Raw genomic sequence first — 14,620 nt, forward strand, 5'->3', positions numbered from 1 at the left:
AGCTCCGCCCCCCGCCCAGGCCTGGCGCCTCAGCCAGAGGCGTCGACCCCCATCACCCTCCGATCGCAGGATTAGCCCCTTGCCCAGGCCTGACGTCTCCACCAGAGGTGTCAGGCCTGGGCAGGGGACCCCCACCTCCCCCCATCACCGGCTTCTGGGCGAATTTTGGGCCGGCGGCTCGCGCTGGCGGCTGTGCTATCCCGCCCTGCCTGCAGTATGCAAATTACCCATCTTTGTTGGTGGTTAATTTGCATATTGTGCTGATTAGCCAATTGGAGGTGTAGCAAAGGTATGGTCAATTACCATGTTTGTCTATTATTAGATAGGATAATCTTTTTATGTCAAGTTATTAGTGGTGTCCCATTCTCATTGCTAGTTACAGTAATTTGAGTCGTCTGTTATTTTTTTTAAATATATTTTTATTGATTTCAGAGAGGACGGGAAAGGGATAGAGAGAAACATCAATGATGAGAATCATTGATCATCAGCCTCCTGCCCGCCCCCCACTGGGGGTTGAGCCCACAACCCGGGCATGTGCCCTTGACCAGAATCGAACCCGGGACCTTTCAGTCCCCAGACCGACGCTCTATCCACTGAGCCAAACTGGCCAGGGCGAGTCATCTGTTTTTGTCTAGCTAAAGGTTGGTCACTTTCCTAGGAAACTACTTTTAGTTATGTTGATTTTCTCTACTATTGATTTTTCTATTTCATTTACCTCTGCTCTAGTATTTACTAGTTTCTTCTTGGCTTGTGTTTAGGTTATCCAATTTTTTGGTATGTGATTATTCACAGTATTCTTTTGTAATCCTTCATTTTTTCCAAATTCAGTAATAATTTCTCCATTTGCATTTCTGATTTTTGTAGGGGTGTGTGTGTGTGGGAAGGACTTGGCATTTTTGCTCATCTTTTCAAAGAAATAACTTTTGGTTTTCTTGATTTTTATTTCTCTCCCCCCTCCCATTTCCTATTCCATTTTCTTCATGCTAATCTTTGAGAGCTACTTGTCCTTCCTCTTGCTATCTTCTTTGGTCCATTTTTAAGAAGTGTATTGTATGTGTGTGTGTGTGTGTGTGTGTGTGTGTGTGTATATATTCATGAATTTCCTACATTTCATTATTCCTAATTTTATTCCATTGTCATTGGACCATAATGTTTAACTTCAACTTTCTTTAATTCCTTGAAATTTGTCTCGTGGTTTAACATATAGTCTATCTTGGAAAATGTTCTGTAAGAATATATATTCTATTATCAATTGGAGTGTTCTATAAATATATTTGTCTTGGCTTACAGTTCTGTTCAAGTAATCTTGGCTTATAGTTCTGTTGAAGTATTCTATTTCTTGATATTTTGTCTTGTTCTGTAATTAAAAGTGGGGTATTAAAGACTATTACTGAACTATTTTTTCAATTTTGGCAGTTTTGCTTATTGTATTTTGGGGCTCTGTTGTTTGGTACATACATGTTTGTAATTATTAAAGCTCCTTGGTGAATTGACTGTTTTATCATTATACAATGCCCTTCTTTGTCTCTCTTAACAACTTTGTCTTAATATCTATTAGTATAGCCATTCCTGTTGTTTTGGCTACTGTTTGCAGGGAATAAATCTTTCCATTCTTTTGCATCCAACTGATTTATATTAATACTAGAGGCCTGGTGCATGAATTCTTGTACCAGTGGGGTCCCTCGGCCTGGCCGGCGGGATCAGGCCAAAACTGGCTCTCTGACATCTCCTGAGGGGTCCCAGATTGTGTGAGGGCGCAGGCCAGGCCGAGGGACCCCACCGATTGGCAGGACCCCAGCAGCAAGCTAACCTATTGGTTGGAGCGTCTGCCCCCTGGTAGTCAGTACACGGCATAGTGAGTGGTTGAGTGGCCTTGGCATATCATTAGCATATTATGCTTTGATTGGTTGAATTTGATGCACGAAATTTGTACAAGGGGCTCAGCCCTCACAGCCCTGGTCTCATCCAGAAGGTCATTCCACTGTTCAGTCGATTTGCATATTATGCTTTTATTATTATAGATATCATTGAATCTATGAGTCACCTCTAAATGCATAGTTCAATCATGGGAGAGCAATGAACAAGTTTTGGTAAGTAAATCTATCAAAGCTCTAGGTCTCTATTTTATGTTTCTATTTACATAAAGTACAGAAATAGGCCCAGGTGACCTGTGTTGACAGACTCAGGGAGGAAGAGTGGGTGCAGAGTATGAAGACTTGGGGGGAGAGGGCTGCCCTCATTTGCTTCTCATTTGGATGGTGGCTACGGTGTATTCAGTTTGCAAAAATGCAGCTGAGAAACTCGTTTGCACTCTTATGTATGTGCTATACTTTACAAACACTTGAAGGCAAGGAGCACAAATCCTATCCTTTACTTGAGAGTGAGGTGAACAAAAAGGAGTCTGGTGTATGTGCTAAGTTTGTACTGTTCTCACTTCCTAGGAGGCCCACGTCAGGGTGTGTTCACAGTATCCGTGCAAGGAGATCTTCCCTGTGTGTGAGCTACTGTGGAGATGCCACTTCCCCCTTAGGGGAGGAGCTCCACCAGAGGGGGCAGGGCTTCACCCCAGGGACCTGGTCTTACAGGCTCTGGATGAACAAGGTGAACTCTCAAGAGCATGCCCACAAGAAATCTGACCAAAATGACAATACACGGACCTTATAGCTCAACTGTGTTTGGACACAGCTGAATGTTGAGCACAGAAGCAAACCTGATGGCAGCCCCTAACAAAACCCACGCCAGGTGTCAGAACGTTGGCATGCCTGTTCTCCCAGCACTCCACCAGGGCAGCAGACAGAGGTCTTCCTAGGAACTTCGTGACTGTTGGTCACGCAGCGGTTGCTTTGGTGCATATCTGGCCTGTACGTTAGGATGTGCAAGTTCCTAAATGCAAACTATGCTTTGGTAAAAAGCTGAGTTAAAATAACATTCCCCAATGGACAAAGGCCCAGCTGCATGGCCTGGCATCCTGGATCTTGGTAATGATGATGATGGCAGCAAGAACCATGTTAGCAACACCCATCCATTGAGCATCTGCTGCATGCCTAGGGCTTGATGAAACCTCACCACCTCTGAGCAAAGAACTACAGTCCCAACCCCAGAGGAGAAACTGAGGCTCCCAGACGTTGTCTGCCAGAATAAGTCAGCTACCAAAAGGGGTAATGCAACCGAAGGTCTGGCTCCAGACTGGGAACCTGCTGTTGGGAGGTGGGGATGAGCAATGCCCCAGGGAGAGGGAGGAGGTGGTGGGAATGGAGACCCACCCTATGGGAAAAGAAGGCTGAGCAGGCCTTGCAGCACCAAATGCGCCCCCAACCCTGAAATGCGCAAGGACCAGAGCACACCGGGGGCAGGGAAGGTCTTGGCATCTGTGTGTGTGCAAATCACTCCAACACCTGGAGAGGGGTTGTTCCGCCTGGCCCACGGCTGAGGGCTCCTCCTCAGGGGCCTCTTCCAGGGGCCAGTTGGGGAACACCGGCCAGCAGAGGAGGGAAATCCCAGAGTTAGAAAAACAAGTCTCTTTTGAAAGAAAGTTTCAAATTGAAGATAGTTTCAAGCTACTGCTACTAAAGAAGGATGGGAATCATCAGAGACAGGGTCCCTGCTGACCAGGAGGCCAGGGGAGATCCCAGGTGGAGGGAAGGGTCCTGGGCGATGCCAGGGCAGAAAGATGCTGCCTCGGTTGCACTTCCCGAGGCATGGACAGAGCTGCCCAGGCCTGACTGAGGCTGTCAGCAGTGGGTGGCAGAGTATCCCAGGGACTTCCTGCTCCCTCTGCCAGGACGTGACCCCCACCCTCATAGCAGTCCCAGACGGAGTCCGCATGCCTTATACACATTTCTGCAGATGAATATGGTTTTGTGACAAGCCTTGTCTCAGCACCTCGTCATTCTGGGGTTCAGTGAGCAAGAGTGTGCACAGCCAAGGGTCCTGTGTTATCAGATCGCTCTGCTTTCTGGTCAGGACAGGGTGAAGGCCACGTGCTCTCCTACCACAGTTCGGGATGCTCACACAGTCACCCATCGTGGGAAGCATCCCACACCTCCAATTTACCGAAGGTTGCTCCCAGCTCCCACCACCAGGGCTTCCGACAGGCTGGTTTTGTTGTTTCAGGTGCTGGAATGACAGGGCACTGCCGGGCCAGTCATCTAGGGCAGGGGTCAAAGCAGCACAGAGACACCTTGGCTTTGTCTTTGTATTATTCTTTATTTATTGGTCCTGCCAACATGACCCTCCACCCAGGCCCACTCTTCCTATGTGCACTGGCTTTGAGGGCTTTCACACCATGTCTGTGTCCCACGTCACGACTGACTTATCCTTCCCATTCCTTTTCCATTCTCTGCCGCATTTTCTCAGAATCCGAAGCCATTGTTGTTTGTGTGGGTCTGTGTAAAGGTTCCTTGGCAGGAAGACATGCATACGATCTTAATAAAGACAACACCACTCTGACACTAGGCAATGCATAGGAAAAAATACAGTACTCAGACATTGCAAATAAATACCCCAGATAGATGAAGTTATCATAAATGTAACATTTCTTATGAATCAACACTGTAACAAGGTACAAAGGGGGTCCCTACAACTAGGAATAAGAAATGCTCATTCCAGGAAACAGAACTCTTCCTATTCTTACTACTTATTAGAATTTGTTCTGTATTTTGGAGGAGAAAGGATGTTTGTTCTTCCTCTTTGAGTACCAGTATGACCATACAACCTCGCTCAGCAAACTGGGCAGATTAGTTTGCTAAGAAGCTTTATTTAGCAAGTTCTGTTACCTGAAATTAACAGTGATTAGGTACACCAAGCAAGAGAATATATGACATCTTCTCACGTTTGCGAAGAATACTATGGCTAGTCCCCTCTCCCCCCTGCACGAGACCGACAGCACCCGCTTCCTGGCTGCCCGTGGCTCTTCACAAACACGGCACGGTCCTCACACCGCCTGCTTAGCGTGTCCCATAAAATTCATTTGGTTCTCAAAGCACTCAGGCTTGTGTTCACTTTCATTGCTCAGCCCCTAAGGTTGCAAGGACCTGCACAGTAAAGAATCACTGACTAACAGAATTTTGTACAATTGCTGTTTTCTTTCCCTCAACAAAGATGCCCAGATTCAGGTGTGAAGGTATACCCCCTTTCACACCTATTGGTCCACACCAGCCTTCAACATTCCCAACTAGCTCTTCACTGTCCGTTTTAGAGAATAAACTAGGCGGGACACCTCCCTTAACTGATGAAGGCACTACTGGCAATGATCATTAAGAAAAAGGTGTTGAAATAGAACACCCTAAAATTTGATGACTGAAGAATTTTCTAAGTGTACCACAATTTGGCACAAAACCAGAGTAACAAAACAATTCCAATTTGGAATTTCACTGGTACAGTTGTATAAAATTCTGTTAATCAGTCATGCTTCACAACATCCTAAAACCCAGAAATCTCTGGAATTTGTAGGTAATACTACTCATTCAATAATTTATCTTTTTTTGTTTTTCAAGTGCCTATAACTGTTTAACCAGAGCAAAGGTCAAGTTTTCTTCTTGTTACATTGAACTATTCCTAAGAATAATAATAATACAATATGAAAAACCCCAGAATCAGAACACCCTGGATTTCTTGACGAACATGGCATTTGAAACCTGTTATTTCAGACATGGGCCACATAACCTAACAGGCTGCTGGCCCGCAGCGTGGTGTTCAGCCGAGCTCCCTGCCGGGTGGAAGCCTTAGCAGTCTGGAGCTGCACACCAGGACACCTCCGTGCCACACACTGCGTCAAACAGCACATCAGGCGCTAAGACGGCACCACAGGACAAGGCGACCACCGCATGAGACCATCTCTATGCAAGGGACTAAGGAAGCAAATGTAATATCAAAATATCAAAAGTGCACAGGTTGATCAAATGAGAAGGAGCTTCTGTAACAGAGAGCCCCAGTGTGAGTGTTTCTAGCGGGTTCCTAAGGGAGCCTGGTGGCTGCCGTCCCAGCAGGTTCTTCAAGCGCTTGTGCGAGAGCCTTTCCAAGCAGCGGCTGCAGCCTTCTGAACGTTAAAGCCTTTTCCGCTGCCATTAAACACTCGGGAATGCTACCTGCAGTGGCATATCCAAAACCGTTTCTAAGTGGACTTTTAGGCTGCCCTTCCTTCCTCTGCGTGGGCCCACGGGAGGGGAGGGAAGGGGTTGCAGAGTGACAGGGCCGGCGGCCGAGTTCTCCCGGCAGCTAATCTACAGCTGAAAACGGGAGAAAACAAGACAGCGTTAGAACCAGTCACTGTCGGACAACGGAAGCTCTTGCCGAGCTGCGTGCGCAGGTGCGTTAGTCAGCAGCAGAGACCTGCGTGTGTTAAGGAAGCCGCCAGCTCCCAGTGCTTCGTGGAGATTCCTTACAAGTACGGAGGGAAGCTGTGTGCCAGGCTCAGCGAGGGGGCAGAAGCAGCTGTGGAGCCCTGGCCCCAGCAGTCCTGCTGGCACAAGGTGGAGGGCCTGACCCTTCTCTAGTGGGAGGGGAATCCAAAACCGACATCCCTTCAGCAAAGCCGCCCAGAACCAGGGGCAGGCACGCAGAGGGGTCAGGTGCCCAACCCGCATCTCTCCACTCCCACGGTGGCAAAGCCCAGGTGGTCGGTGCAGCATCTGGAGTTTGGTGGGAACTGAGACACACGAGGGGACCAAGGGGAAGAGTGGAGTTGGGGCAGGCAACTGTGTGAGCGGGCCATGCCAGCTCCTCCTCTGAGCCACAGAGCACCCATCAGGGAGAGGCCTTCGTGGGGTGAAAGGGAGGAAAAACACTGAGAAAGGTGCTGCTTCCGAATGTGGCCAAGCTCTGGTGTGGGAGCAGCTTCTTCTCCTGCCCGCCGCCACCTGGCAATGACAGTGGCCCGGGGGTTTCCAGAACACTGTTTCTTAGGGTCTAAAGCCCCCCAGGAGGAAGGCCTGATTATGGAAAGCTGGGGACACCCTGATACAAAAGGATGGCTTCCCCCAAGGAAGGGACTCTGGTCAGGCACTTGGGAAGATTTTCTCATGGAAAAAAACCCAGGTTTCGGGCCTGCTAATGTGTTACCTCGCAGGCCTCCAGACCAGTGTGCCAATCTCAGAAAAAGGAGCTGAGGTTCTGAGCTGAGCTCCGTGTGGCCACATGTGCCTCTGCTGCACGTGGCCGGTGCTCGGCACACACACACCTGGGCTGGAGGACTCGGGGCTCAGGGCTGCGCTTTCTCTGGGGGAGAAATTCAGTCCTTTAGTCCCGAATAGGATTTGCAGTGAGATGGTGCATAAGCTACGAAGTAATTCTGTTCGGAGGCAGCAGCTGGAACTCTCAGAACCTCTGACATGCTCCCAGGTGCCGGGCAGCGCAGCTGCACTAGACACATGCACATTTCACCGCAGAGCCGATGGCACACGGGTCCTGGAAAGCCACCTTGTTTCAAGGACTCCTGGCTCTGCCCCCACCTTGACCCCCACCCCTTCCCGCAGGATAGCCGCTGCCATGAAGGGGGTCCCAGGGCGAGCTGCAGACTCCCAGCTGCACTGTCAGGTGGAAGGAAGCACCATCTCAGCTAAACCCTTCCCTCCGCGTTAGTCCCGGGAAGACCAGCCTAGCGCGCGGTCCCGCTGCTGCTGGGTTAGTTGAGATGAAGCAGACAGGTGGCGGCGACAGGTTAACTGCGGTGGGTGGCCCGAAGGCCTAATCGCAGCAAACGTTATACTTCTCGCCGCAGAGCACCTGGGCAGTGAGCCCGGCACTCTCGGTCCTGTCGCTGGCACTGGCACAGGTGTGACTTACGCTTGGGGTGCTGGACTTGACTTTGGGGGTGGCCTTGGCACGGCCCCGCCGGGTCTGCTCGTGGTCCAGCTCCAGCAGCTCCAGCCGCTGGGTCAGCGCCAGCTTCTGCTGGATGGCCATGCGCAGCAGGGAGTTGAGCGTCTTCTTCTCATCCTCGGCGGCCGCCAGCTGCCGCTGCATCTCGTCCAGCTGTGTGATGTATTCGTCACACCTGTGGGGACATCGAGGTGAGAGCGTGGCTGAAGGCCCCGGGAGGGACGTGGGCACTGCTCATCAGGCTGGGAGAAGACGACCTGCCCTCAGGAGTTGGCTTCCTCTGGGAGGGACTCCATGAAGCTGGTCTTCACTGACAGGGCAAGGGTGCCTCTCAAGGCCTTCAGGTCCCCCGCGGGAAGGTGGGTCGAGGCTCTCCGAGTGTGGGAGTAAATCCAAGAAAGGGACTTGGCTTATTCCGAGGTTAGCACGTGCCCAAATGGCCAACCCGAGCCTGGAGGGCGCATGTGGGTGAGTAGCAGCCCCTCTGGGTCTGCCCCACCTGAACATGGAGCTGGGGGAGGTGCACACTTGGGGGTCTGTCCGCAAGGAGGGAGTGGGCCTGGGCAGAAGGGCCACCTCCACACTCTCCTTCGCCAGAGGCCAGGGCCACCAGTGAGTCTTAGCTCTTGCCCAGAGGGGAATGGTTTGTGATTTCAGCTCTGAGAAGGCAGGTTTGTGAAGGTGAGGACGCGAGTGTCAACATGCCAGTGCTGAGTGATGGCCATCCTTCCCACACTCTGCCCAGGAGGGGACGCTTCCCAAGGAGCCTGGTACTTTCTTTCCTTGTCTTCACCCACCCCTCTGGACAGCGGGGGTCACCCAGCACCCAAGGGGGAGGAAAAGCAGGCCCTGAGCTCAGTTACAACCCCCCAACACAGGGAGCCTCAGCCTCCTGACCCTGAGGACGAGCCTGGACCATCTAGGGGCCATGCAGGACACTGCCCAGGGCCTGCCTGAAACTGGCAGCAGATGGCGCCATGCCCCTCTGGATGGCAGAAACACCAGGAAGCTGTGAACTTCCCAAGACCCTCCCCCGCCGCAAATCTCTGTCAGGGTCAGACTGGGGACACTGGAAGGAGGGGGAATGGGCTGAGAAAGGCTGTGCCGCATAATTGACGAATTTTGGGAGGCCAACTCCTCATTTGTCAGTTACTGGCCCCAATCTACCCTGCGTAACCAGCAGCCCCGCCACTAGGGACCTGTCCTCTTTAGCCTTCGCCTTCAGCTTCCTCATCCGACATGTGAACACAAGCTATGCCCTCTGGGAGTTCGCAAGCCCAGGAGTGGCACGTCCCCAGGGGGCAGTGTTACCTGGTGGCGAACATGGCACGCAACGAGGAGAAGGTGGCTGCGTCCTCCTTGAGGGCCTTGAGTTCGTTGCGCAGCTTCATCATCGTCTCGGTCACCATGGCTTTCTCGTTCTCATACTTGCTCTTCAGGTTGGCAAGGGCCACCTCAGCTGTCTGGGGGTCAGAGAGACCAGGCGGGTGGGTGAGGCGTCCGCTATTTCACCGAGTGCCACAGCCAAGACCCCAACCTGTCTGGCCCCTCAGCACCCAGCTCCTCCCCACCGCACCGAATCAGGCTCTCCCACCGTCAGCAGCACAACCAACACAATCCACAGCCCGAGGCCTGAGCTGACCTGTGAGATGCAGGCCGGGGGTGGGGGGGGCGGGGCGGGCGAGGAGCCTGCCAACCGGCCGGCCGAGCGCAGACGCACCTGCTTGTTGGCCTTGAGCACGGTGCGCAGGGTGGTGATCTGCTCCCGCTTGGTGCTGAGCAGAGACTTGAGCTTGAGGATCTCCTCCATGAGCGCCTCCCGGTCCTTGTCGGTGCCAGGGCCCAGCTCCTGGGAGGCCAGGCGCTGCCGCGACAGCTCCGTGGTGCGGTCCACGGCCGCCTGCAGGTGCCTGATCTGGTCACGGATGATGGCAATCAGGTTGTAGATGTTCATGGGCTCCCGGCGAGGGTCACTCAGGGGTGAGGGCAGTGAGAGGCTGCTGTCCCCAGCCCCGCCCTCTGCAGCCAGTGGCCCCTTGGGCAGGACAGGTGAGCGGTGTCCGTGGGCTTCAGGACTGCGGTGGCCGGCGCCGGCTGGGCCCTCACGGTAGTAGTCCAGCATGACACGGGTGGGCGTCTCGTTGTTGCACATGCACACGTGGTGGTAGAGGCTGGCCAGCTCCTCGCTAAAGGTCACCAGCTCATCCTGGGCCACACTCAGGCTGCCCTGAGTCTCACCCGCGACATCACTGACCTTCTTCAGCTCTGTCTGCAGGCGGGCCAGCAGCTCGCGGTCCTGGCCGCCGGTCTTCTCCAGCAGAGACACCTTCTCGGCGAGCGCCTGGCTCTCAGCCTCGTGGCGGCCCTTCTCCTCCGCGTGCCGAGCCTCGCTGGCCTCGTGTGCACTGCGCAGGGCCTTCAGTTGCTCCCGGAGTTCCCCGGCCTCAGCCAGGGCCACGCGGTACTTGCAAGCCAGGATCTCAGGCCCATGGATGTCCACCTCGTAGTAGTCGCCGTCCTCGTGGCTGTCGCGCTCCTTCTCACTGTCCAGGGCCGTGCGTCGCTCCTTGCCAGCCTGAAGGCGCTGCAGAGCGCTCAGGCTCTCGGTGAGGCGGCTCACCTCCTCCCGCTGCTCCGACAGGGCCCCTCGAGCTTGCTCCAGCTGCTTCTGCGAGTCCTGCAGGGTCGCTAGCAGGCCCGCCTTCTCCCGCTCCATCTGCAAAGGCACAGAGAGGGCCCGTCAACAGCCCCACCTGTCACTCGGCTGGCCTGGGACTGTGAGATGGGACAAGGGTCTCCAGGCCTGGGCAGTCTGACTAAATGCTGTTGTGCTAAGTGTTACAATGTAGCACAGTATTTTGCAGAAGCACCTATAAACAGGAAGAGTTTGATAGGCACTCAACCCGACATATATCTGCGAAGAAAATACCAACGTGTACTTGACAAATGGTATACGTAAGCAATGGCAAAGCCTCCTTCCCGCAGCCAGAGCTGTGGCTATGAATCCCCTTTACTTGCTACAAATAAATAAAACTACCTTGTGACAACCACATCTCGTTCTAGAGCACCCCAAGTGCAGACCTCTGAGTTCAGTAACATGCCTAGCTGGGGTACCATGTGTGGGGCCACTGTTGGGCCTCCCCTGCCGAGGCCTGGGGGGCCATGCGGGTCCCTCCTCAGAGGAAACAGACACTGGGATTCCGTTTGGTCCGGGAGGAAACCCTATGTGACATATCCACAGGACAGAGAGGAAGACTGCAGGTGTGCACTGCAGGGGGACACGAGAATATCTTGGCCAGCACGCAGAATTCAACCTCATAAGCAGGACCCCACTCCTCTGCGAACCTTCCACCGTCATGCTGCAGTTCCACTTACGCCAAGGTGAAACAAGGTGGGGCAGAGGGAGGGGGGCCACCTGCGCCACCTGCCCGCCCACCTGCTCACCTGCACCAACTGCTGCGTCAGCTTCTGGACCTCCGAGAGGTTGAGCTCGCTGAGGAGGTCGGACACCAGGCCGGGGCAGGGCGGGGCCAGACCGTCCTTGGTGGGGGTGGAGGTCCTGTTGTCCAGGGGCAGCTTGGCCAGGCAGCCGTGCTCAAAGCCGTTAGCCAGGGCCTCGGCGTCGTCGCTGAGCTTGAGGCCGTCCAGAGAAACGTGCAGGTGGCTGGTGTAGAGGGAATCGTTGATGCTCATGTAGTGCGACAGCTCCTTGCGCAGGCTGTTCTTCTGCTCCCGCTCCGTCTTCAGCGTCTCTAGCGCCTCCTCCAGCTGCCGCTCTGAGATCTCCTTGAGCCGGATGGCATCCTCCAACTGGCTGTTGAGGTACTCTGTCTCCTCCTCCAGTCGCTTGATCTCATGCTTGAGGCCCTCAAACTCCACCTGGGAAAGAAGCCAACACTTGTCTCAGCCCAGTGATGAGGAAGCACCATCGCGCTGTGACACCAGGTGCAAGCACACAGGACAGTGCGCACACGGTGTGTGCAGAGCACCAGCCTCGGCTCGGAGCGGAGATTCCATGGGAATCTGAACACACGAACCCGGCCGATGTGTCAATGACGTCACGGTTACCAAGTGTCTACTGACGTTAAGTTCTACGAAGCTACTTAACATGAATAGTTGATGACATATTTTAAGGCACATAAAATACACATCTGGATGTGCGCTGCGACCATTAATCCCAATGATATTTCAAAAACTAAGAACCCGCAGTTCGCACGGAGGCAGGGCCCTACTGAAACTGCATTTGCAGATGGACGAGGAGGGAGCAGGCAGAAACCTGTGCTTAACATAGGGGATGGGAGATCAGGGCCTATGCGCAATTTAACAAAACACTGCGATTTATTCTGCAATAACATTATGCTAAGCAAACTAAGCCAGTCGGAGAAAGATAAATATCACATGATCTCACTCATATGTGGGATATAATGATCAACATAATTTGATCAACCAAAGGACTTGTATGCATGCATATAAGCATAACCAAGGTACACAGACACTGGGGCGGTGGGGGCTTGCCTGGGGTGGGAATGGCTCGGTGGGGTGAGGAGGAGGTGTCAACTGGGGAAAAGGGAGACATGTAAAACCGTAGACAATAAAAAAAGAAAAGAAAAATGTAAGGAACCCACTGAGAGGCAGTAGTGAGCGCATCTCGGATGGCAGAAGCCCAGAGGGCATGCCTAGGATGGGGTTGGACTCCACCACATGCTGCTCAGGCTGGAGGCGAGATCTTCCTCTCCTCCGGCCCTTGTGCGGCCAGAGGCGGAGCTCTGTGCTGCGTTCTTGGGGAGAAGTGTGCTCTCTGCTGGCTTTTGCAAACACGGAGGTTCTGTGGCTGGGATAAGCACGTGGCCCACACTTCCCTCTGTAGAATTCCCACTGGGGGAGGAGGCCCCTCAGTGCCCACTGTGAAGCTGTGGCGCTGAGAGAAGCAGGTGCCAGGGAGAACACTGAGACCCTGGGGCCAGGACCACCTGGTTGGCCGGTCACAGGGTTAAGATGAGCCTCCTCGTCTCGCCTGTTGCTGAGTTACTGAGGACAGACGATGGCTCGAACATCCCCACTGCTCCTCAAGGTAGGCCCTGGCTTCACCCAGAGGGTCCCTCGAGGCCAGGACCACAAAGGATCACAGGGGGCTGGCACCTGAGACAGCAGGAGGGATGCGCAGGCCGACACCTCCCAGGCACCACAGGACATGGGGACATCGTGGGCTTCCCGCCAGCACCTCAGAGGGGACTAAGCTGGATACCCAGCCTCTGAAGATTTTTGGTGTCACCTCTTCATCGCTCCTGCATCTCCCATTTCTGCTGGCCAGGAGGCCTCGGCCAGGCCACGGTCAGCCAACACTGAAGCCAGAGGCCCTGTTCTTAAGGTTGTGGAGGGGCCAGACCCTGCACCACACTCCTGGTCAGCATTAGTGTGTGGCTTTCTGACAACGCAAAATGGCAGAATGAGGGGGTGTGAGGGTCGCGGCCCAGAGCTATCCCCGGCCAGCCACTTGCCTGGTTCTGCCTGAGCACAGACACCTGCTTCTGCAGGCTGATGTTCTCCTCCTCCAGCTCCGAGTAGTCCTGCAGCAGGCGGGCCTCCCGGAACTTGTACTCCTTGATGTCATCCCGGAGGCGGCCCCGCTGAAGCTCCACGTTCTGATTGATCTGCCGGGAGGAAGGCGGGTGTGAGCAGCCTGCCCAGCTGGCCCTGCCACCCCTGGGGTTTGGGGGGCTTGGCGCAGTCAGGGGAGCAGGGGCCCTGGGCAGGGTGAGAGGTGAACAACGAAGGGCTCTGACCCTTGATTTCTTCATCTGTAAAATGGGTTACAGTGGTGCAGCCTGCGGGAACAGCTCAGCAACTCCACCTGCCCTGGCAATGCTGCTCCTTGGCTGCACCCCCGAGAAACGAAGGCACAGACTGAAGAACAGAGAAGCATATGTGGGCCCGGGCCAGTGTGGCTCAGCTGGGTAACTGTCGTCCTGGGCAGTTTGGTTCCAGGTCAGGACACAGGCCCAGGCTCGGGTTCAATCCCCAGGCTGGATGCGTGCAGGAGCCAACCGATCAATCTCTCTCTCTCTCTCAAATCAATAAAAACATTTTAAAACATTCATACAATTGACACAATGCCACAACCCGAATGAGAACATTATCATGAGGGAAAGAATCCAGACACCAGAGGTCATGTCTTATATGACTCTGCACAAACGCAATGTCCCGGAGAGGCAAACCCAGAGATGGAAAGTAGGGGAATGGCTGCAGGTGGCAAGGGGAGATCGGTTTGGGGGGATGGGCAGTGTCTGCTAATGGGGCTTCTTTCTGGATGATGAAATGTTTTAAAGCTGATTTGAGATGGTGCATAATCTGTGAATATACTAAAGCCCACTGACTTGTACACTTTAACCCCTAGAGTGCCAGGGAGTGCGATCGCGCTCCTCCTGCAGTGTCCAGTTCTAAGTCTGCTTTTATTAGTGATGATGATATTGCTCAATATGTCAATTCTTGCTGTGAAGATGACGATTTTGTGGAAGATATTGAATATGTAACTTCATTTACTTGCAATTTTGTGGAAGATTGAATATGTAACTTCATTTACTTGCAATTCATAATTTTTTTCCTAAACTGCTGTAAAATCAGCAAAAATGCCTTGGCAATTTTAGCATAGTTCCTAGGATATTGGTTGGCACTCGAAGGGTTAAATGGGTGTGTGTTAAGGATGTAAATTATCTCTATGAACCTGTTAAAAAATAGTTCCTGCCTTCAGGTTGCCTTGAGGATTCAGATGTCCTGCAGGGAGGGGCTGTCCTGTGTCCCATGT

General features: G+C 53.3%; 1 protein-coding gene across 1 annotated transcript in view; it reads right to left on the bottom strand.

Annotated features, from left to right (window-relative positions):
- Window positions 1-4,186: 4,186 nt before the first annotated feature.
- BICD2 (bicaudal D homolog 2 (Drosophila)) overlaps window positions 4,187-14,620 on the bottom strand; it is a 26,916-nt gene continuing 16,482 nt past the window's right edge. The window contains exons 4-9 of the mRNA XM_006773309.2: window positions 13,317-13,469; window positions 11,263-11,697; window positions 9,539-10,534; window positions 9,130-9,281; window positions 7,783-7,993; window positions 4,187-6,227 (exon numbers count right to left, since the gene is read on the bottom strand). Coding sequence (XP_006773372.1) covers window positions 6,222-6,227; window positions 7,783-7,993; window positions 9,130-9,281; window positions 9,539-10,534; window positions 11,263-11,697; window positions 13,317-13,469 — 1,953 coding nt within the window. The 3' untranslated portion in view covers window positions 4,187-6,221. The remainder of the gene's footprint in view (window positions 6,228-7,782; window positions 7,994-9,129; window positions 9,282-9,538; window positions 10,535-11,262; window positions 11,698-13,316; window positions 13,470-14,620) is intronic.

The sequence above is a fragment of the Myotis davidii genome, unplaced genomic scaffold, assembly GCF_000327345.1.
Source record: "Myotis davidii unplaced genomic scaffold, ASM32734v1 scaffold287, whole genome shotgun sequence".
In the NCBI taxonomy this organism is placed as follows: Eukaryota; Metazoa; Chordata; class Mammalia; order Chiroptera; family Vespertilionidae; genus Myotis; species Myotis davidii.